At 37.9% G+C, this 25,442-nt stretch overlaps 1 protein-coding gene across 9 annotated transcripts in view; it reads left to right on the forward strand.

Annotated features, from left to right (window-relative positions):
- The first annotated feature begins 336 nt into the window (after nucleotides 1–336).
- LOC136881174 (ubiquitin thioesterase otubain-like) overlaps nucleotides 337–25,442 on the forward strand; it is a 111,603-nt gene continuing 86,497 nt past the window's right edge. For 5 of the 9 annotated variants that reach the window (XM_067153847.1, XM_067153846.2, XM_067153845.2 and 2 more), the window contains exons 1-2: nucleotides 337–470; nucleotides 797–875. In XM_067153847.1, coding sequence (XP_067009948.1) covers nucleotides 833–875 — 43 coding nt within the window. In that variant the 5' untranslated portion in view covers nucleotides 337–470; nucleotides 797–832. The other 4 variants (XM_067153841.2, XM_067153843.2, XM_068229267.1 and 1 more) reach the window with 3 other exon arrangements.

Raw genomic sequence — 25,442 nt, forward strand, 5'->3', positions numbered from 1 at the left:
CTCATGCCTGCTTTATCAGCCATATGGTACTGCCTAATAGTCCTACTTTTAAGACCTTCCTTTCTATCACATTTATTTTTAACTACCACAAAAACAGCTTCATGATCACTAATACCATCTATTACTTCAGTTTCCCTATAGAGCTCATCTGGTTTTATCAGCACCACATCCAGGATATTTTTCCCTTTTTCCTTTTTTTTTAAATCTGGCATCTTCCATTCTGTAAATATGTCCAAAAAGTTTGTTTATTTATTTATATTTATACACATAAATGTAAGAGTATTGACTGGGCGAAACTCACAAGGAGCCCATCATAACATTTCACATTGTAGAAGAAGAAGATGATGTATCCATGTATCGCCAGAGAGTACACAAACCATAGAATTTTGTTAATCGATAGAGGTATCGCATTTTTATCCATTGTGCACTATCGATAGCAATAGTTTATGAAAGATCGCATTACTTTGATGGTTTGTATGAATGCAAACAAATCGTACGACTGAATTAGTTTAATACATATTATATTTCCATTTGATTGTAATCTTGATATTGTGTATAGTTATGAGTTTTGAATGGTTTATTAAAGTAATTAATTTTATTCATTCATGATTTGTAAAGGACCACTTTTAGCTGTGATATTATTCAGCTCATTTCCATCAATACATGAACCTTCCTCCTTATTCAGTTCTCTTGCCTTATTTATTTAGTCATTTGCATCAGCCTTATATGAATGAACTACATATAAGTAATCCCTGCTCGATGACCCTATTTCAAGATCGGGTACGTTATTTTTCAGGTTATATGAAGTGGCATTTGCTGTTAAAAAGTGAGCATGGGGGATGAACTAGACGTGACGACTGCCAAATTTGAACCGGGTAAGTGTCGTTCATTTCAACCATATATCAATATTTTACGAATTTCTCCTTTGATAAACGGTTAATTGGCTATCGTTAGGCGCTTAGTCGTATGGTGACAAATTGAATGGAAGCTAGAGTCTTGAAGCACATCTGCCACATTTAGTATATTAACTAAGGAACACTATGTATGGTATTATGATTGTTAGGAAAACCTCTAAAAATTCAATTTCAGTTGATGCCATTAGAATTGCATCATTGTTGTCTGAGGGCAATGGTCATTTCCACTTTTTCTGCTTGATATTTTTCGTAGGCCTATTCTAGAAATGATACTTATTCTTTCTGTTCATTCTTCATTATTCATATATCCTAGAATATAGTCAGGCATTTGTTCATGTTGTTCGTAGAAGAGTATAAATGTTTTGTTTATGAGATGTGCACTTTTTGTATTGTTCATGCACTGTGTTCAGTCTGCTGTTTGTATAGTCATTTTCATAGATCAGAGGTCTGCAGCCTTTTTTCTTTTTTTTTTTTTACTGAAGAACTGCTTTTGAACCATTTAATATTGACGGGTTAGAAGCTCATTTTGTGAAATTTATACATTTTTACAGGTACCGGTAAAACTATTATATTATAGGGTCCTCAGCAAAATTACATTATTTCAAAATGTATATCTTGCCTTTTATTACTTATAGGAGGATGCAAATTCAGTACCGGTAAGAGTCGTGTAATATCACAGCGAGAGCGTGCTGTGGCAGGTAAAGAAGACTATGCTCTCACTTTTTTCCACCTTGCTTCCTTAGGGGGAGAAAGCAATGTGCCGGGCTGAGTGGCTCAGACGGTTGAGGCGCTGGCCTTCTGACTCCAACCTGGCAGGTTTGATCCTGGCTGAGTCCGGTGGTATTTGAAGGTGCTCAAATATGTCACCCTCGTGTCGGTAGATTTACTAGCATGTAAAAAAACTCCTGCGGGACTAATTCTGGCACCTTGGTTTCTCTGAAGACCGTAAAAAAGTAGTTAGTGGGACGTAAAGCAAATAACATTATTATTAGAAGATGGTGCTACCAGCTGTTGAAAGAAATTCCTGTCAAGAGCAATGGAAGAGTGTGGGTGGAGAATCAGTCTGCACATTTTCTGGATAATGCCAAATAATAATATTATTGATTTTACGTCCCACTAGCTACTTTTATGGTTTTCGGAGATGCTGAGATGCCGGAATTTTATCCCACAGGAGTTCTTTAGCATATCAATAAATCTACCAACATGAGGCTTACGTATTTGAGCATCTTCAAATACCACCGGATTGAGCCATGATAGGACCTGTGAAGTTAGGCGCAGAAGGCCAACGGTCTACTGCCTGATGCTAAAAAATAAACATTGGCCAAACACGTCAGAGGTGTTTTGCAAAACCGAGCGAGTTGGCTACATGGTGTTGATAAATTTGACCATAATAGGTTTGAGGTACGTAGCTGGCATTCAGGATATAATGGGTCTGAACCCCACTGTCAGTAGCTCTGAAAATTTTGTACTTATTTCTGGTACTGTTACTGTAGTTATACCAAAATTCTCATGATAAAACTTAATAAAGTGCTCCCCTGCCCACAGAGTTAACACATATATCAACATAGGTCTTATGTCGACGATGGGTCAGGAACGATATATGAGTGGGAAGGAAGTGGCCGTGGTCTTAATTAAGGTACAGCCCCAGCATTTGCTTGGTGTGAAAATGGGAAACCACGGAAAGCCATCTTCAGGGCTGTTGACAGTGGCATTTGAACCCATTATTTCCCGAATACTGTATCCTGGCCGTACGTAGGTGATTGCAGCTATTGAGTTCGGTGTTCAGTGTGATTTAGAGAAGTGCCATTTACAGTCGTAACATACCATTGTTGCCTTGTGACCTGCCGAGTTGCAGGTATGTGGAAAGGCTACATTGTTGGCCTTTCCAGTGCTAATTTCTCTTTATCGAGGGTTGTACTACAGTGGAAAATAAAAGGTCTCAACACTATTAAGTCCTCTGTAGGCAATGTGATAAAATTACATCAGAATGGTTTCCTGCCAGATAAAACAACTTGAAAGAAAAAAGTGCCGCTTAAGATAGTTCAACCCTCCAGGACTCCGGACATCATTAAGAAGATAAAGCCTGTTGTCCTGAAGGAAAATCCTTCAACTCAAAGACACCTTATCAGCCTCACATGCATATCTAAAGGTACAGTTTACTGTATAATTAAAGATGATTTGAATCTTGTAACTTTACAAAGGTAAAATTAAGTTTATCCTCCTAATTCAATACATCAGATAATTCCATCATTAGATGGAGTAATCAAATTCGAACATGTTTAGACTCGTTTGAGCCATCTTCAGTGAAAAAGGGGTTTTGAAGTAATTTACATATTACAAGGTCAAAATGTGCGAAAAATATAATGAAGGAACAAATGAAAATGGTTAACACAGTTCTTAGATTCAATTATGTTTTCTATTAATCCCTGTTTTCACTGAATTTTGTCGCATTGAGTTGTTTATTGCTCCATATGATGATTTAAATATTGTGTATTGTGCTGTTTTTATTTCCGTCATGTCTCTCTCTTGTTTTTTTCATTTGTTCCTTCATTATGTTTTTTGGCACATTTTTAGCTTGTATTATGTAATGTTAAGTAATTAAGTCAGTCACGCATGCGCAGTAGCAAAAATACTGACTTAGTTTTCAGATATTAATTCTCTGTCTCTCTCTTACACCCTGTGACGTCGGGTATGACGTCATCACCCCTCTGTCACCAAGTAAACATGGTCACCATGTGCTCCACCAGTTCTATATAGTGTCCTCTTCTGTGTTCTGTATGTCAGGTAATAGTACAAAAACCTATTATTTTCGCACCTCTACTCCTTCCTTGTACCCTAATGAACATATCTAATAGTATATGACGCCGCCTACAAGTGAACTGGAGTTAGCAGGATTGTGTACATAACCATTTTACCTTTGTAAAGTGAAAACCGTCAATGCGGAATGATTCTAATATCTTGTAACTGAATCTTTTAAAGCGGCGTAAGGCACATGGACAGGCATTGAAAGCAAGAGATGTTAAAGAACGGCTCACTAATGTCAGGAAATTACATGAAAACTACCTAGCAGGGTATAAATAGCAATCGGTTGTTATCCTGGCTGAAGCTTAGGTGGTTTATTTAGATATCACCACCAAGCCCTGGCAATTTACTGTCGCCCGAAAGGCCAAAAGGGGCACTCAAACTCCATCAAGGAAAACAAACATTTGCTAAGGGGTTCTTGGTAGTAACAGGATGTTGTGCCCGGGGTAAACTCAGTATCCTCAAGAGTGCCAAAGAATGTGAAGGTCAATGTTACCTACATCCAGAAGAATGTCATTGACCCCTATTTTCACGAAGATTTCCCTCCGCTGTACAGTGAGGATGCTTCAATTATCGGGATTCACATGGATAAAGCATCCCATCATACTGCCAGATCATCAGTCTCCTACTACGAGAAAAAAGAAACAGAGGCGGGTGTCCGTGTCATACCATTTAGTGACATCCTTGTCAAATCCCTGGACACCTCGACGATGGATTTCTGTGCCTTTAGTCTCCTGAAAAGAGAGCTTTCTTTTAGACATCCTGCCACTACAAAGGGCACTAGGAAAGTTTTGCAATACGCAAAAACGGTTGGCTGGACACCCCTGTTATGGTGAGGAATGAAAAGAGGGGTGAAAATGGGTCTAGAAGACAGCAAGGCGTGACCGCCACACCAGTTGTTACCAAGCAGTGGTATTGAAAGCAAGTTGTCAGTGTGGTCTAAAGGTGAATATCACGCAATTATCCACTACAGTTTTGCTCGTGGATTAACTGTTGACCATTGCCTGGGGGAAATGACTCCTGTGCTGGGGAAAGACTGTCCACATTGGACAACAATTTTCCGCTGGTACAAAGAGTTCCAGAGGGGAAATTGTGGGGTTGAAGACGATCCTCGTTCTGGGCGACCGAGGAAAACATTGAAGCTGTGAGGAAAATGTTGCAGCAAGAGAGGTGGTTGACATATCAGCAGGTAGAGGAGACCCTCCACATACCTGCACCAGCTATTCATTCAATTCTACATGACCATCTCCATGTTAGAAAGGTTGTTCTCTTTGGGTGTCCCATTCACTTTCAGAGGAACAAAGGGGGCATCGAGTGAAATGGTGCCGAAAAATGCTTAAAACAGTTTGAAAATGGGACTTCGCGAAACGTCAGTAGCATCTTTACAGGTGATGAAATTTGGCTTTGTTATTACGATGTCCCAACAAAATCCCAGAACAAGGTGTAGCTGTTTGAAGATGAGGGTACTCCTGATACTGTGCGAAAGTCAAGGTCAGTGAAGAAAATGATGATTGCAGTATTCTTCACTAAACGGGGCATCCTGACTCGGGTTGTGCTAGAAACACAAAGGACAGTTACTGCAAAGTGGTACAGTGAGACTTGTCTGCCTCAGGTCATCCAGGCTCTCAAGCAGCTCCATCCAAGGTCACTGTTCAACACTTGGCTCTTGCATCTCGACAATGCTCCAGCACATCGTGCTAATGTAACAATGGATTTTCTTGCCAGATCAGGGTCGACTGTGCTTGATCACCCTCCATACAGTACTGATCTTGCCCCGTGTGACTTCCGCACTCTTTCCAGAAGTGAAGATGAAGCAGAAAGGGCGGCGTTTTGCATCCAACAAGGAGCTTCTGGCAGCATAGGATCAAGAGCTTGGAAATGTAACCGATGAAAAGTGGCAGAGTTGGTTCAGTGACTGGTTTCGACATATGGAGAAGTGTATTGAGTGTGGTGGAAATTATTTTGAAAAAGTCTAAAGCGTTCATTCACATTGCAAAATTTTCCTAGCGCCCTTTGTATTGAGTGTGTTTGGAAAGTTTGCAAGGAGGTATGGGACAATATTCCTCTTCCTGTACTCCATCAAAGTTTTCTACAGTGGAAATTGAGATCTAGGGCAATCGTCCATGCCAGTGGCTATCACATTGAGCTCTACCGGGTCTGGAGAAAAGGCATCGCCTAGGACAAAAGGTACATCAAAATTGTCCAAATTTAATGAGAGCAACCCTCTGTACCACTGTATGATCCTCATTTGTTGTTAGAAACGTACTAAGTTCATGAGAACTGCTACCAACTGAGCGAGTTAGCTGTGCACTTCGGCTAACGTAGCTGTTAGCTTGCATTTGGAACGTGGTGTGTCAGCAGCGCTGAAGATGGTTTTTCAAGGTTCCCCATTTTCACTCCAGGTAACTACTGTGGTTGACCTTAATTAGGACCACAGTCATTTCCTTTCCAACCCTAGGCCTTTTGTATGCTGTTGTTGCCATATGGTTTGCCTTTATTGGTTCAATGCAAAACAAATTGAAAGAAAAAATGTCCACAAGTTGTTAGGTAAAGATATATTCTCACCATGTTTCTTGGTAGCATATATGTCGAGCAAAGCGTGGTATTGGGGGTGCATATTAATTTATTACCAGTGGTTTGGAACTTTTTATTCTGCCATATTTTGTAATGAAATCTGTCTGTGTTGAATTCTGAGAATGATGCCACATTGTATAAATTTCAGTCAATGGCAGTGGCTGTTGACCCCAGCAATACAGAAAATTTCACACAATTTATCATATTAGGTGGTGGGGTTGGTGGGTCCTTGGCCTTGACAGTGAACATGCCGCTCTCCTAGAAATCATACGAGGTAAGATTTATGATTCTCCTTGCCAAATAGTGTGATTTGTGGTGGGGAGTGTCATATTAAGGTTTGCTACATCATAAATTGTGCAACATTCTCCATACCTCCCGTGTCAACAACTATAGCCGTTGGCTGGAATTTATAAACTATGACAAACAAATTTGCCAAAGCTCATACAGAGTATTAAAATTACATGCCTCCTTCAGTTGCCGAGGTTGCTCTTTACGTTGCACCTCTTAACGATTTAAGCCTTGTGAGTATCGCTGTGAGCCAGGTCTGGGTAGACATCTCGTTAAACAGTTGGCATCTTGTCTTATAATCATATAAGCAACTAATTAAGCCACTAGCAACAAAAGAGAATCGAGCTGTGGGAATCTGCTCACTACCGCAGCTGCATTGCTTGAGGACCCTATAGAATAGCCATTTTTACAAAATTCACAATGACACCAATTAACATTCTTTTACTTATAATGAAGCACAGAAAAGTAATCTATGTTGCACTTAGAAATTTATTTCTGATTTTCTCTTACTCATCAGTTACACAGGCATACCGTATTTTGTGAATTTGTATTTGTTGAAGTGCAGCAACACTCTCACTCTAAAAGAACCTCACGTACAGAAGTCTTCCAACAACATCATCTATTTTGGGAAATGGGAAGAAGAATGCAGGTGGTAAAAGATTGGAACACAGGACAAACAGAAAATGAGAAATGGATCCCTATAGGATAATGTAAGTCGTATACAGATAGGAACAACACACAACAGGGCAAGCACTTCCTAACACCACACGACTTGATTTGACACTTGTTTGTTCCTTTTCAATTAATGCTAATATTGGCCCTAAGTATTTTTAATTAACATGTTATTGCGCTGATCTTCCCGATGTTTTTGGTAACAATGACATACCTGCCAACTTTCCTGATTTAGTCGGGAGACTCCGATTATAATACCAATATAAATGGTCCGTTACTGGACATCATAAATTTTCAGGTTCCCTATGGGAATCAACATCTATATCAGACTCCCGATTTTCGACAGTTTTTCCCGCCTCTCGATTATTCTATTATTTCTCCCGATTTTAGCTTATTTTTTGGTGAACTTCAAACATTTGTTTTCAAATCCCGCCATTTCTGCTTTGTATGCCTGTGGCTGGAAGTCCTTTGCTCATTGGCTGCTTTCAAATGAAATATCGACGCTTAATAATATGAGAAATGCGCGCGAATGTGCAATGTTTATTGAAACCTGTATAACATGACGCGTATATCAATTGTCAATCTCTTGTTCTCGCGTGCTATGTTCGTACAATATAACTATTTATAATAGTTTATTTAAATCCGCCTTGATCAATACACTCATTAAATGAAAGAAACATTATTTATTAAACCATACATATTTCGGGAAATCTCAACCATTCCCTTCATCAGTGGTTAGATCAAAGAATAACATAATATGACACAATCTTTTGTTTTACAATTTGAAGGAGTATTGTGTCCCAATACATCATGTCAAAGAGTAAAGAGAACTTATGAAATATTATAAAAATGATCAATACATACAATTTTGGTTGAACTGAATGAGAAACACTATACAAATTTATGATCTTCAAGTTTTTCTTCTTTTCTTCTTCTTTTTGTTCCTTAAATGATTATATGCTAGCCTAAACAGTGGGTTATCTTCTGTACTTTTCTCATTTAAACTTGATTCAGAATTACATTTTTGTGTAAGGTAAATTTCTAAATTTTCCAAAACATTCATTAGTTTTCCCTTTTTGGTCGAATGTAATAATTTCATGTCATTGGAAATGTCTGTAAATTTATGATTCATTTCAACCATATGTTCTCCCATTGCCGAATATCTTTTATGTTTGACCGCATTAACGTGTTCTTTGTACCTTATAGCCAAACTTCTTCCGGACTGTCCTATGTATCGTTGTTTACATGTTTGGCATGTTAATTTGTAAATTCCTGATTTATTAAATATACATTTATTCTCTATTTTATCTGAATTGAAAATTATCTTATTAGTATTATTATTCGTTTTGTATGTGACATTGATGTTCTTTTTTTTGAAAATTTTAGCCAGTTGATAAGAGTGCTTATTTCGAAAAGTTAGAACTATGAATTTCTTTTTCTCTTTTCTCTCTTTAATTAAAGTTGTTTTAGGTTCATTTTTCACTTTATTTATCATTCTATTAATAAATCTGTTGGAATATCCGTTGCTACGAGCGATTTGATGGATTATATTTATCTCTCTATTATAATTCTTCTTAGACATAGGTATGTTCATAGCTCTATTAATTAAACTGTAAAATGTTGCCTTTTTATGTTGACCTGGATGATTGGAGTCATTTCTGATAATAGTATCTGTTTGAGTAGCTTTTCTGAAAATTTGGAAATCAAAATGACCAGAATTTCTAGTAACTGTCAAATCTAAAAAATTTAAAGTCCTATCATTTTCAGATTCCATCGTAAAATGCACTTGTCTATTCAAAGTATTTAAATACTGTAATATACCATCAGGTTTAACCTTTCGTTCATCGATAATAACAAATATATCATCGACGTATCTCAACCATGTAATCAATCCATCTATTTTATCCACTATTTTATTATATTCCATGTAATCCATGAATATGTTAGCTAAAATACCTGAAGCTGGCGAACCCATTGCTAGGCCTTTAGACTGTTTGTAAATTTTGTTGTCAAAAACAAAATAGTTATTTTCCAAAGTAAATTCTAGTAATGTTAAAAATTCTTCAATTTCCACCTTGCTTAATTTGCTGTGTTGCATTAAATTCTTTCTTACTATTTGTATAGTATCTACAATATTAATGTTGGAGTACATATCTTTGATATCCAAACTATGTATCGTGTAGTAGTCTGTTAGCTCAATGTTTTTAATTCTGTTACAAAAGTCAATAGTATTAATTAGGTGTGTCTGGCTATAAAACTTATAGTGTTCTTTTAAAAATATTTGTATGAATTTGGCCGTCTTATATTAACAGTGCTATGTTCGTGTTTGTTCACATCAGTCTAGTCGATTCTAGAGACTAGTCGCTAGATTTAAGACATTTTTCTAAAAATTGCATGGTTGGTTTCTAAATGGGAGCCTGGTACCGTATGGTACCGCAGGCGCTTGACATAGCTTTTGAGTGAAACATACAGATTTTTACCTCGTTAGAATACCATGAAATTTAATGCTTAATATTTTTACAGAATGTCACTTGCAAATTACTTAGCAATTAAAAACCAACAAACAGTGTTTATAGGTTCATTTGTGACATCCCTGTAGGAATTCCAAAAAATAGCATTAGCTCGGAAGTGACATATCTTTAGGAATTAAGAATGATAAGTAAGCTTCAGTTTTTTATTTAGTCATGTATTTCCACATTTCACTACTATGTAGTTTGGAATGGCAAAATGTAATTTACACTAAGACCCACACTACTCTCAACGCATTCTGTGCGGATGCAGGATTCGCATCCGGCGGTCACACAGCGCCGGCTTTGGAGCGATACAGTGATGTAAGCCATTGAATCTCAAGGTGTCAGATACTCTGAAAAGAAAATAAGTGAGAACAACTGTATTTATTTCTCTACAAAATACCACCCAAATATGTGTGTATATATTGTAATAAATATTTTGCACCTGCCTTATTCTGATGGTGGCACTTGCACATAGCCACTTAGAAGTAAAATGGCGACGAATATTTTAATTTCTTTGGGGTTACTTTAGGACTTCAGTGGACTGTTGTGGGTCATCTGCCATCCAGATAGCTGGTGGACGATGTGATGATTTTGTTCTCTTCGTGGGCCATGAATCGTTATCAGACATGGATTCTCTACTCCTGTGCGTAATTTGCTGCTTCAACACTACTTCTGCTGGTGCCCGGAGTTGACGTCCCATAAGGTTATCTGCGAGACCCCCTTCATCTTCATCTTGATAATACATTAGATTCTGGTAGTTCAATGTATATGGCTTCAGCATCAGTATCCTCTTCTTCAATAACAAGTAGAACCTCCTCAAGCATCAAGCCACTCATGAAGTTCACACTGGGCGCAATACATCGCACTCTCCACGTGTATTATAACGTGTTTTTTAGTAAAATATACAATTATACAATTGTATGATACACATAAGTCATCGTTTTCAACTACAGTACGAGTTGTTTCTTTAGAATCACCCTTAGAAGCAAAGAGGAGAAAAGGAGCAGAATGGTACGGTAAGCGCTGTGTGGTACTGTACCGACAAAATAATTAGTGTCATAACAGCGAACACAAAAATGCTGACCAATTGCTTGTTATTTCAAGTCATGGACTTTATTTATTTATTTATTTATTATTATTTTTTTTTTAGTCCCGTTTGGGCCTGCTATGGACCACGTGGTTCTTATCTCTAGCAGCTTTCTTCTTTGACCAGTACTCCTTCATTCTTGCACTGTGAATGTCTTTTCGCTCCTGAGTCCATTTCACACCTCCTCCCGGACGTACTGTTTTTTCTGTTAGTGACTGGAGAGAGTTTGATGTTCTGATCAACGTTCTGTACCTATTCCTGTCATAAATTTCACTGAGAGCAATGTCCAATTCTTGAAGGTCTTTTCTGACGAGTCTTGCCCACTTGGCATTAGTCGCTTTCCCTCTAGAGATGGTGTGGAAGATTCTGGAGGTGAGCCTCTGATTGTCCATTTATTTATTTATTTATTTATTTATTTATTTATTTATTTATTTATTTATTTCGTATGGCATATATAGGGTACAGGCAAACTATATATACACACACACTTAAAACTATATACACTTAAAGTAGATAGAACAACAATCGGACAAAGGATCAATTGATGGTAATATAACTTATAATTTAATGTCCAGAGAATTTAGCCAATTCACTGCCTCTTCACTTGCCGCATGAAGTTCGTGGTATCCTCCCTGGAAGCTCCGAAGTGGGCACATCATTACAACATGGTGGACTGTCTGAGCCACTTCACCGCAGTCGTAATGAGGGCTGGAAATTTTTCCCCACTTGTGGAACCATAAATTGCAGCTTCCAAGACCGGTCCGCACTCTGTTCAACGAAGCCCAGATTCTCCTTGGCAAGTTGAACCCAGCAAGTTTCCTATAAGGGTCAGATATCAACCCTAGCCGGTCAGGATTTGAAGCAGCCCACTCTTCCCTCCGGGCATTATTCATGTTGTGCTGTGACTCAACCAGGCTCTTTCCTAGTTGCCATAATGGATGTCGAGATTTTAATTTTCCATGTTTCTGAGGGTTGCAGTCCTGATGAATCGGCAAGAGTGTATTTGCAGTACATTTTAACCATTCCTTCTTCAGAGCAGTTAGCCTTCGACGGTGAGGAGGATGGATGTTGGTTAATACTGGCAGCCATTTAAGTGGTGTGGATTTGAGTGTGCCAGACACTGTCCTCATGGTATCATTCAGCTTTTCCTTTGTGTGCACTGTTGATCCATACAGGGCTGCAATATTCTGCAACTGGGTATGCTAGGGCAAGAGCTGTTGTTCGGAGGACATGAGCATTTGCTCCCCAACTAGTGCCACTGAGTTTGTGAAGGATGTTGTTATGTGTTTTAACCTTTGCTACTGTTCTTTATACGTCGAAGAGTGATCCATCACAATACCCAAGTATTTTGGATGAGCACAGTATTTTAGCTATTGGCCTCTGAATTGAATTTGTGGGATGTAATGGGCTCTCCTGATGTCTAGGTGAAAGGTACTAATCCCTGTTTTGTTTACATTGGGTTTCAATCGCCAGGTGTTGAAGTATCTATCCATTTTTACGAGATCTTGTGTGAGAATGGCTTCAGCGGTCTCAGAGTCTATGGACTGTGCTGTTAGGGCTATGTCATCAGCATATATAAACTTTCAGCACGCAGTAGATGGAAGATCTGCCGTGTAGAGATCGAAGAGAAGTGGAGCAAGAACAAAACCCTGCGGCAATCCATCATTTAGTCTGTAGGATCTGCTTCTGTTTCCATTGAGATGTACTTGAATTAGGCGATTGCATAGCATGTTGTTGAGCAACGAAGCTAGGGTCTTGCAAGGGATAATTTTCAGGAACTTCAGGATCATCTCTTTTTGCCAGAGTGTATCATAGGCTGATGATAAATCCACAAACACAGCAACCGTTTTCATTTTTTCTTGAAAGCCCTGCTCAATATGGCTGGTTAGTGCCAAAACCTGATCGCAACAGTTCTTGTTAGGGCTGAATCGTGCTTGTTCAACTGGAATGTGGTGAAGTACTGTAGCTGAGATTCTGTTATAGATCAATCTCTCTAGTAGTTTGTAGCAGGTACTCAGTAGAGCAATAGGTCGATAATCTTCCGCATTACAGCCACTTTTCCCAGGCTTCACAACAGCAACTGCTTTAGTTCTTTTAAGAAGAGGTGGGAGCCTTCTTTTCATTAGGATGTCACTAAAGAATTTAGCAAGCCATTCCATAGTTCTAGGATTCAGAAATTCGGAATGGATACCATCCAAGCCTTGCTTCCCCCGATTTTGAAGATAATAAACCATGTAATAAAAAATTGTATTGTCAAAATTTATAAACAAAATAAAGCAACTTATCTTAGATGGGCAGTCATTTTTATTCCTCTCGAAGCGATCTCAAATTCCAAGCAGTTATCGCCACAAACAGTCTGTCAAATAAAATGCTATGTTGATTTCAGTTTTTGTAGGGAGTATTTCCTTGACAATTGCGACTGACTTCGGCAGCCGGCAGAGTTCCTATCCTTGCCGCTAAATGGGAGCTTCATTCATTCCATTCCTGACCCGGTCGAATGACTGGGAACAGGCTGTGGATTTTCATTTTCATCTCCTTGACAATGTAAAGTGGAGTTGCCAGATTGATGGCACAGGTAACGATCATTTATTTTTTTGCTAGGGGCTTTACGTCGCACCGACTCAGATAGGTCTTATGGCGACGATGGGATAGAAAAGGCCTAGGAGTTGAAAGGAAGCGGCCATGGCCTTAATTAAGCTACAGCCCCAGCATTTGCCTGGTGTGAAAATGGGAAACCACGGAAAACCATCTTCAGGGCCGCCGACAGTGGGATTCGAACCCACTGTCTCCTGGATGCAAGCTCACAGTCATGCGCCTTTACCCACACGGCCAAATCGCCCGGTGGTAACGATCAGTATGGGAAAATCTGAAGTAAGGTGCACTGGTACTATACAGTACCACACGGAGTTTCCGGGTTAATCAAAAGAGACTGTTTTTGTAACTTGGCCAGGTAATTTGTTGTGCTCGTCTCAATTTTTGAGTTCTGCTATCTATGGATGCTTTTTCGTTAGCGTTCCAAGTTATAATCTCACCAAGATATTTAAATTAGTCTGCAACCTTTATTTTCTGAGTATTATTTAACATAATATGTGAAGTGTCAACTTGAAAAGATGGCATCATTTCTGTTTTCTCAAAATAAATTTTCATCCCAACCTTCGCTGCTAATCTTTCAAATTCCTCTACTTGAAATTTAGCTTTTTCAATACTATTTGCTAATAATGCTAGATCAGTAGCAAATGCAAGACAGTTTAGTCGAATATTTCTTCCATTCTTAACAGTCGGTGGATATACCTTATTCCATTCACGGATAATTTTTTCCAGCACACAATTAAACAACAACGGGGATAATCCATCTCCTGTCAAAGACCAGTATGAATTTCAAATGGCTCAGAGATTTTATTTCTGAACCTAACTATAGATTTTGTATTTCTAAGAGTGACCGCAACAAGGTTAAAAAGTTTCTGATGTAAACCAAATTCAGTAAGGATATGCAATAATGATTTTCGGTGGATGCTTTTACAAGCCTTTTGAAAATCAACAAAAGTGATCACTAAATTTTTGCTGCTAATCAATCCTGTGATGATTTATAATCCATTCGAGACCGATAATTTCATGTGGACAGCTTTGTCCTGGACGAAAACCACCTGATATTCACCAAATTCACTATCAAGTTGTTCATGAATCCTGGAATATTAAATCTTAGAAAAAATCTTATAAGTGATATCCAGCAAAGAAATTTCTCGTTAATTACTAGGATCTGATCTATCAGTTTTTCTGTGTAGTGGGTGTATAATTGCAACATTCCATTCTTCAGGCATTTTTTCGGTTTTCCATAGGGCAGTGAGATGCTTATGTAAATTCCGAATAGTCTGTACATTTGCATTCTGTCTAATTTTTACTACAATGCCTTTTTAAACTCCAATTATTAGACAAACACGTACTATCTCACTTTTGATTGGCATAGTTTATGAAATAGTTTCATTTGCTTGTTAACATGTGTTATTTACTTTTATTATTAGAGCTCAGATTTCTGCGACAATTTTATTTTTACGTACTTCAACATGTTTCTGTTTTTTTGTGATGACAATAACACAGTTTTTATAGGTCATATAAGTGCATATTTTGGCACTTGGTGCTGTAAGAAGATTGTTGCATGCTGCCTCCACACCTCCATCCAACCTTTCTGATTCTTACGTTGCTTAAAACCTTCCATCACTTAATCAACCGCCATTGATCTCCATATAAGGCAGTCACCCCCATGCCAGATTCTCTATCTGTTGCTTACCTAGCTAGGCAATTTCTTAAATAATTTAGAAGAATTTCAAAATTTATCAAACATCATTACTTGGTAAATTATTCTAATTCCTAATTCCTCTTTCTATAAACAAATATTTGCTCCAATTTCTGTCCTGTTGAATTCCGGCTTATATTGTGATCTTTCCAAGAGCCTCCGTGGCTCAGGAGGCAGTGTGCCGGCCTCTCACTGCTGGGTTCCATGGTTCAAATCCCGGTCACTCCATGTGAGATTTGTGCTAGACAAAGCGGAGGCGGGAGAGGATTTTCTCTGGGTACTCCGGTTTCCCCTGTCATATTTCATTCCAGCAACACTCTCCAATATCATTTCATTTCATCCGTCAGTCATTAATCATTGCCCCAGAGGAGTGTGACAGGCTTCGGTAGCTGGCACAATTCCTATCCTTGCCGCTAGATGGGGGCTTCATTCATTCCAGTCCTGACCCGGTCGAATGACTGGAAACAGGCTGTGGATTTTTATTATTATTATTGTGATCTTTCCTACTTTTAAAAACATCACTCAAACTTATTCGTCTACTAATGTCATTCCATGCCATCTCTCTGCTGACAGCTCGGAACATACCACTGTACTTAGTCGAGCAGCTCGTCTCATTTTTCCGAGTCTTCCCAGCGCAAACTTTGCAACATTTTCATAACGCTACTCTTTTATTGGAAATCATTCAAAACAAATTGAGGTACTTTTCTTTGAATGTTTTCCAGTTTGTGAATCGAGTTATCCTGGTGAGGGTCTCATACTCTGATTGTGGTCCTTACTACAACCCCTTTATTTATGAGGAACCTTCACCCCATCAACACAGTAATTAAAACTGAGAGTATTTATTTATTGTATGGTTTTTATTAGTGCAGAGTGTTTCCAAGGATGTGTTCGACTCGCCGTTTGCAGGTCTTTCTGGTTGATGCATAGGCAACACCTGAGCTTCTGGATGTGGGAATGATGATGAGGTAGGGAGCGGGTGAAAGCCGGTGTCGGCATGTAGCCTCCTCCTATGTCAAATAACGCCAAGGGGTCTGCTGAGAGTTTTACGTCCTTGTCCGACAAATGTGTTGCCATTATGAGCGTCATATACCATCATTCCATATGAGCACTGCCTGGAGGTTTGGAGTTTAATCCAAGCTTTTGGCATGCAATCTAGTGATTAGAAATTGTGTGTCACCACCTCCCCTAACCTGCCGGCCAACATTCTGATGGTGAAATTTTTTTTCAGGCAACGGGACTTGAACTGGCTAACCACGGCGTCAGACTGTATAGACTACAATGTCTCAATGATCATGGCCACCAGGTGGGCTAATTGAGAGGAGTTTCCCTCTTAATGAAACTTACCGCCTTTATCATCACACCATTGTGTGCTGTCCATTTCACAACGTCGTTAGCAGTCGCACACAATCTTGTAATTTATTTATTCCTCTAGACAGTGTCACGTCATCTGCAAAAAGCCTTATCTCTGGTTCCAGTTCTTTACTGCCCTGTGGGACCCCACTAGAGCTCGGATTTACATGTTGTGTAAAGCATGCAACTGTGCTTCAAAAAGTGGTGAAATATGCATGTTATTAAGCACTTGTATGAAATGCAAACGTATCATTCCTTTACTAGACACACATGATTCACCCGCACAAATATATAAAATGCTGCTCATGAATAAACAACTGAATGAAAATCACACTACTTTACAGCTGCGGCTGTTCCACTAGTACAAACAATCCATGTATAGTTTGTGAGACGTATCACTGTTAAAACAATATGCGCACTTCTTCTAGATAAGACAGTGTGTTATACACGTGATAAATCAATTAGGTTGTAAGAAAACCATGTAAACAAAACTGAAACATGAAGAAACACGCTTAAATACATATTCCTCTCTCATTTTACACTGCAGTACAATACAACAGCCTTCCCCAAGTTTTCTGATTTAAACCTGTTGCGTTTGTCTGTTAAAACTAGCTTCAATGCTAAGAGTGATCTCTCTACATTTACGAATGTGACAGAACAGTACTTGAATTTGGGAGCGAGTGTAGGTGTCAAACATTCTGGTAGATCCACATTATCACAGACAGCCAGATATTTGTTTATAGGTATCGTGATGTCGTAGCCCGGAATTCGTTTAAGGACATCACGGTATTTTGTTTGCACCAGAATCCAAGGATTCCTGGAATACCTTCCATTTCATGCTTCATGTCCTCCATCATGTCCAGCGAATCACGAAAGAGTTAATGTCATTAATTACTTCACATCTCATTGAAGGCTGCCTTTAAAACATACTAAAATATGCACAATAAAAGTAAAAAACATGCACAATAAGTATGAAATTTGAAATGTATGCACTAATCTCAAGTACATGGAAATATGCACATATATATAGAATATTAAACTTAATAATTCATCCAATTTCACCCTCAAACGCATTTCATTGTCGGTTTTGGAGGTCTACAGAAAAAGTATGCATTTACATACAAATCCAATATCTAATCATTATAGGATCACCGAGTTCCATTTTCTAGAAATATAGCTACCCATTTGCTCTCCCATGATCTGTCAAATCAAATGTCAGTCTATTTGCTATATCTTGCTGGAATCCTACAAGTTGAGCTTGAGTGGAAACCCCAACTGCCTTCTATCAAACCAGTCAGTAATTATGCTAACGTCTAATATAATCAGAAAGAATACTTTCCAAAAGCTTACAATTCTTGGAACTCATGTCAAACTGATTGGTCTTTAATATTATTGGCTTTATGTTCATCCTTTCCCCTGTACACAGGGGCTACTGTAGCAACTCTCCAGTCATTTGGTATAGCTCCTTCATGCAAACAATAATGAGATAAGTACTTTAGATGTGGTACTATATCCCAACCCATTGCCGTTAGTATATCCCTAGCTGCTTTTCTAGTTTTGGTCACCTCCTCTACCTGGACATTATCCTCGTAACTTACAATCGTCGCATACTGCTGACTCACCGTGGTTAGCTGGTTCGAGTCCCGTTGGTCGAAAAAATCACGATCATAATGTTGTACGGCAGAGTAGGAGAGGGGGTGGTACACAACTTATCACCAGATTGCGTGCCAAAAGCCTGGATTCAATTCCAAACTTCTCTGCAGTGCTCATATTGAGTGAGGGCATACGACGCTGTTGATGGTGATTTGTTCGTAGGATGGGTACGTAAAACTTTGAGCAGACCCCTTGGTGTTACTCGAGAGGGGTAGGCTTTGTGCCGAAACTGGGTTTCACCCTCTCTCTACCTCGTCATCATCACACAACATCCAGACGCGCAGGTGTCCCTATAGAAAGACTTCCACTTGGTGAACCGAACATGTCCTTGGACATTCCCGGCACTAAACGCCATGCGATAAATAAATGATACTGCTGACAGAATACTTCTGCCTTGTGAAAATCCTTACATTTACACTCCTCTTGTTTATTAATGATTCCTGTACATTCCCTTACATTTTCACTAAAATTTGTATGACTGCCAATTATGCTTGCTGTCTTGTTATCCTTAGCTGACTACTTCTCTCGATTCAATTTCCTTACTTCCACAATCATTTCTAACTAGCATTTGCACCCGTTCTTCGCAGGAGAATTTGTAGTGGATTACATGTTTCCTTCAGGAATTTATACAAAGTAATATGGCCCTATTCACACGTGTAATGCAACACGTTAAAATTATATTTTCCTACAAAAGTGCATGAAATATGACGAAGCTGAAGTAATTTTCTCTTTCATTTGAAGAATAAGTGTAATTATGTACATAACAAAAATTATGTAAAATGAAGGGGCGTTTCACATAGAGTACATTCCGTTCTGTAAGAGAAAATGGAAAGAAAAAACTCTTGTCTTCTTATAAACCCCCAGTTGTTTCAGTGATTTTTAAATAATATGCATATCGAAACCTGTTCCTAGATGAGTAGTCTAAATATAAAGTATCGTTGAGACATAATCAATAATAATAATAATGTTATTGGATTAACGCCCCACTAACTACTTTTACGGTTTTCCGAGACGCCAAGGTGCCGGAATTTAGCCCCACAGGAGTTCTTTTACCTGCCAGTAAGTCTACTAACGCAAGGCTGACGTATTTGAGCACTTTAAAATACCACCGGGCTGAGCCAGGATCGACGCTGCCGAGTTGCGGTCAGAAGACCAGCGCCTCAACCGTCTGAGCCACTCAGCCCGGCCAAGGCATAATCAACAGTGTAACAGAAAATAACTCTTCTGGTCTTCATATAAACCCACAGTCCATTCAGTGATTTTTAAATTATGTTCATATCACAACCTGCTGCTGGATGAGTAAACTCTAAATATGAAGTTTAGTCGAGACCTATTCAGCCATTTACACTTGATGGTGGAACAAACATACAGGCACAAAAGCTAAAAACTACTGATACGATCTTGAGTTGACCTAAAACTGATAAATATATCAAAATATGGCAAAATAAATGACATTACAGACAGCGGACCCCACACAACTATATTTATAAGATTGTTTCTTTCCAACCTGCACCTCCTCCTTAGTATCTTTACTTCTCTGTTATGATACCATTCCTTACCAACTTTAAAGTTACATACCTGTTTTCACTCTCCTAAACAATTGCTTTAAACTCTTCCCATAGACTTTACGTTTTAAAAAATTATTTTCCATCGATCATAATTACTTTTTAAAAACTCCCTTGTGCCCATCTTATCCACCATATACACAAGTACATAATAATTGCTGTGATTTTTCCACTACTGAATTGTTCAGTGCTTTTGTCTTCGGCCTTTTTCTGATAAATTATCTTAAACTGTAAACACCTATGAATTGTTTTTTCTCCATATGTACCAGCACCATTTGTTTATTTACTCATCTAATGGAAACTTATGTTAACTGTTTTAGTTCTCCTAAAAATTAGTTCTTACTGAGCTCGATAGCTGCATTATTTAAAGATACGAACTTCATTAATGTTTCCGTATTGAACTGAGATCAGCGATAAGATATCTATTAGGTTCAACCTTTTCAATACTAATTAGGTACGAGTTTATGTTACAAATACCTTTTATTCATCTTTGGGACTAGTTTCAACATATTTAATGTTATCATCAGCCATAAAATGATCACAATGTATAAGCAAAGACACAATCTGCAACTGACTATTCACACCATGTGTCATAACAGAAGAGTAACGGCTTAATAATTACATCTGGCGCAGTGACACATTGAAGTAAACATAAAGTCTCTCATTATTCAAAGAATAAAAGAGGTTCTACAATATGTAGTCTTTGTGCATCCGTTCAATAGAAGGCTCCGATAGGCTTCCAAAGTAAAGAGTTATTTAAAACACTCACACGTGATATGCGTCAACCAGAGCGTCGAGAGAACATATTTTAGTCACTTGTAATTTATACCTGATAAAATTTTAATACCGATGAATATGAAATCAGTCAGTGGTAAAAGACGTTGGTTATGTGAGAAGGAGATATAAAATGTGGTAGGTCTGGAGGGAAGGAAGATGGGGGGGAAGAAAAAGATCTTGTTAGGGGATTAGTAGGTGTAAGGTGGGTCTTGTGAACAATGTGGTGGGGGTTTGTAACGTGATAGGGTACTGTGTATCGCGGAAAATATTGACCTTCTATTCGGAAGATTAAAATACTTAAATACTTTAATTAAAAAATCAAATAGAATATTATTTTTTTCTGAGACTTTGTTCAGATTCAAATTGGAGTTGAAGAACTGGTCTAAGTGAATGAAGCAATTTTCTGCGACGTCAAGAATAGGGCCTTTGTCCATATTTATGAGCACCTCTATATCTTGTTGTATGTTACTGAAGCTGTGCTTTGAATCTTGAATGTGCTGGCCAACTGCCGAGTATCTATTATATTTTGTAACATTAACATGTTCCATGTACTAACAGAACAAGACAACAAGATTCTAGAAAAAGGTCCGAAACATAATTGGCCGAACACTAACATAATCAATGCCACTTCCAAATTAATTATCGAATCAGAAGCAGCTGTTAATAAAATGCCCCTAGAAATACATGATGAAATCAGACTTGATATTAGGAGAAAACTGAATAAAATCCATGCGTCAAAAAGAAAACCACCACTTAACATTGGAAACCAAGATTATTCTGTAGAAAGGGAACAGATAATTAACCTCAAAAAGAAAATTAAAAATATGAATCTTATTGTCACTAGAGCAGATAAAGGTAACATGACAGTAATAATGGATAAAACTGATTACATTGAAAAAACGGAAGAATTTTTCGAGAATAGCTCTTTTTCAGTGATAAAAAAAAGATCTGACCCAAAAATTGCAACATCTCCTGAAAGCAACCCTAAAAAATACGTCATTTTCGTTCACAGAACAGGATAAGACGAAACTAATAACCATGAACCCGGGACTCCAATAGCGAAAGCTTTACCCAAAATCCATAAAAAAGGCGTCCCCATACGCCCCATCATAAATTATAGGCCAAGTCCATTTTATAAGCTAACACAATTCATCCAGAAATTTCTGAAAAAGAACTATTATTTTTTATCAAATAAATCAGTGAAAAGTACCATTGAGTTAGTAAAAAATCTTGATGACTTTAAAATGCAACCTTTCTACTCGATGCATTCTTTCGACGTAACAAACATGTATCCAAGCATCAATACTAAAAAACTCTTTCCTGTTATACAAAACAATCTAAATAAATATAGCATCCTCAGTAAACTTGGGGTCCAGGATTTCATGGAAATCTTGAAATTAGTGGTTAAGAATAATTTCTTCAGTTTCAATAATTGCATATACCAACAAGATGGATTAGCTATGGGATCACCGACTTCAGGAATTTTAGCTGAGATCTATATTGACCATTTAGAGCATACAGCAATTAACAACAGCAGTGACTTCGCAAACATAAAATTTTGGGCCAGATTTGTTTATGATACACTCGTTATCCTTGACGAAGGAATTACTGGTGCAGCCACCACTCTTAGCAATTTAAACAATATTGATCTGAAGATAAAGTTCACTTTGGAATCTGAGACTAACAGAAGCATAAATTTTCTGGATCTCACATTAAACAGACTTCCTTCAACAATAGAATACGAAATTTACAGAAAACCAACACAGACAGCCACTACTATCAAGAAAAATTATTTTCATCCCAAAGCACGCAAGTATGCTACCTACAACAGTATGGTAGACAGGGCATTCAGTATACCACTTAATACAGTAAATCTAAATAAAGAATCGAATACAATCCGCTTCATAGCCAAATATAACGGTTATGACAATGCATTTATAGAGCGCATTATCAACTAACGAAAATTTCGCCTAAATTCAACGAAGATATTTACGTAGTTACTAATGTTCTGAAGAAACACAACACCAAAATTGCATATCGAACTAACAATAGAAATTAACGAGACTCAATTAACAAGACTAACATTTATCAAAAATCAGGTGTCTACAGATTCCAATGTCAAAACTGTCAGTCCTCGTACATTGGTCAAACAGGGAGGAACTTCAAAATCAGATACATGGAACATCTTAATGCTACAAAATATAATAGATACTTGGCAGTTGGCCGGCACATTCAAGATTCAAAGCATAGCTTCAGTAACATACAACAAGATATAGAGGTGCTCATAAATATGGACAGAGATCCTATTCTTGACGTCGCAGAAAATTGCTTCATTCACTTAGACCAGTTCAACTCCAATTCGAATCTGAATGAAGTCTCAGAAAAAACTAATATTCTATTTGATTTTTTAATTAAAGTATTTAAGTATTTTAATCTTCCGAATAGAAGGTCAATATTTTCTGCGATACATAGTACTCTATCACGTTACAAACCCCCACCACATTGTTCACAAGACCCACCTTAAACCTACTAATCCCCTAACAAGATCTTTTTCTTCCCCCCCATCTACCTCCCTTCCAGACCTACCACATTTTATATCTCCTTCTCACATAACCAACGTCTTTTACCACTGACTGATTTCATATTCATCAGTATTAAAATTTTATCAGGTATAAATTACAAGTGACTAAAATATGTTCTCTCGATGCTCTGGTTGACGCATATCACGTGTGAGTGTTTTAAATAACTCTTTACTTTGGAAGCCTATCGGAGCCTTCTATTGAACGGATGCACAAAGACTACATATTGTAGAACCTCTTTTATTCTTTGAATAATGAGAGACGTTATGTTTACTTCAATGTGTCACTGCGCCAGATTTAATTATTAAGCCGTTACTCTTCTGTTATGACACATGGGTGTGAATAGTCAGTTGCAGATTGTGTCTTTGCTTATACATTGTGATCATTTTATGGCTGATGATGACATTAAATATGTTGAAACTGGTCCCAAAGATGAATAAAAGGTATTTGTAACATAAACTTGTACCTAATTAGTGTTGAAAAGGTTGAACCTAATAGATATCTTATCCTCGATAGCTGCAGTCGCTTAAGTGCGGCCAGTATCCAGTATTCGGGAGATAGTGGGTTCGAACCCCATTGTCGGCAGCCCTGAAGATGGTTTTCTATGGTTTCCATTTTCACACCAGGCAAATGCTGAGGTTGTACCTTAATTAAGGCCACGGTCTCTTCCTTTCCACTCGTACTCCTTTCCTATACCATCGTTGCCTTAAGACCTATCTATGTTGGCTTGATGTTAAGTAAAGGGTAAAAAAATGAAAGTAAGAAATCCCTTCTTTTTTAAAGCAGAAGTCTAGGCATATGTGTAAATTAATTAGTCGGTTTTAATTGAAATTTCTAGAAAATAGACCTTAGAAATTTAGAGTAGGTGAAGCATTATCTGATCCTGTAGTGATAGGGTATAAACCTCATGGTTTTGATCCATATTGAATTCCGATCACAATAATAATTAAACTTATGTCGTAATGGTCCACCTTTTCAGTACTCTTTTTTCTTTGAATCTCACAACCGTTAGTACAAGGCACACAACAATAGGCCACGCAACGAAAGGTAAGTCTCATATAACCTGTACTATTTGATTAGCACCCTCTCTCCTTTACTTCATTAATTTTGCCTATCATTTATTCTGGTTAACTTCATGGACACCGCATTCAATTGCGAATGTCTACGAGCTACAAATTAAGAACGTGCTAGTTATTTAAGCATATCTTCATGTTCCTTGATTCAACGATTGACAATGTCCAACAGAGGAACTTTTCAGCATTTTCATGATCTTTTAACAAGCACTAATGGAACATTTTATCATGATGCAACACATCTAAGAATTTTAGAGCCTGATTTTAATTTTGTCATATTTTACACGCTGTGCACATAGTTCCTCCCAGATGTTTTTAACACTTTTTTTTTTTTGCTAGGGGCTTTACGTCGCACCGACACCGATAGGTCTTATGGCGACGATGGGATAGGAAAGGCCTAGGAGTTGGAAGGAAGCAGCCATGGCCTTAATTAAGGTACAGCCCTAGCATTTGCCTGGTGTAAAAATGGGAAACCATGGAAAACCATCTTCAGGGCTGCCGATAGTGGGATACGATTAACACTTTTTAATGTCATTTGTGTGTGTTTGTACATTTGTTTTAGGTATTGGATGTGTTTGTACAGTTTTGCATTAAGGCTGAAGCTAATTGCTAGATTAGAAGTGTAATTTAGACATTGCATAATATAGTATTGAAAAGGTGGACCATTACAATATAAGTTTAATTATTATTGTGATCCTGTAGTGATTAAGACGGGAATACCACAAGGGAGTTTTGTTGGACCTTTATGTTTACTTATTTATATATGTAAATAAATTATTTGAATAGAGAAGTGGAATCACTGATAAGGCTTTCTTTAGATGATGTTGAACTGTGATACCTAAGCAGACAGTGGTAAATGATAAACGGGATGAAAAGTTAAATTGTAAGTTTCACCAAAAGCAAAAGTCCTTTTAGTTTTAATGCTAGCTGATGCCAACACATCGAAGGTTTTTGGCGATGCAAGGATGGGAATGGGCTAGGATTAGGAAGGTAGCCTTGGTCTTAATTAAGGGTCATCCCCAATATTCGCAAGTTCACAGCTGTGCGGCCAACTCGCTTGGTCTCGTTTTTAATTTCTGTGTTGATGGGTATCATTGTAACCTGGGTGTTAATATAAGGAAAGATCTTTTTTATGGTAATTGCATTAATGAGGTTGTAAGTAAAGGTTATAGATCTTTTCATATGTTAATGAGGGTATTTAGGGTTGTAAGGATGTAAAGGAGAGGGTGTAAGAGCCTAGTTAGAATACGTTCCCAGTTTATGGGACCCTTACCAAGATTATGTGAAAATATCCAAAGGAAAGC

This window comes from Anabrus simplex, chromosome 9, assembly GCF_040414725.1.
Source record: "Anabrus simplex isolate iqAnaSimp1 chromosome 9, ASM4041472v1, whole genome shotgun sequence".
Taxonomy (NCBI): Eukaryota; Metazoa; Arthropoda; class Insecta; order Orthoptera; family Tettigoniidae; genus Anabrus; species Anabrus simplex.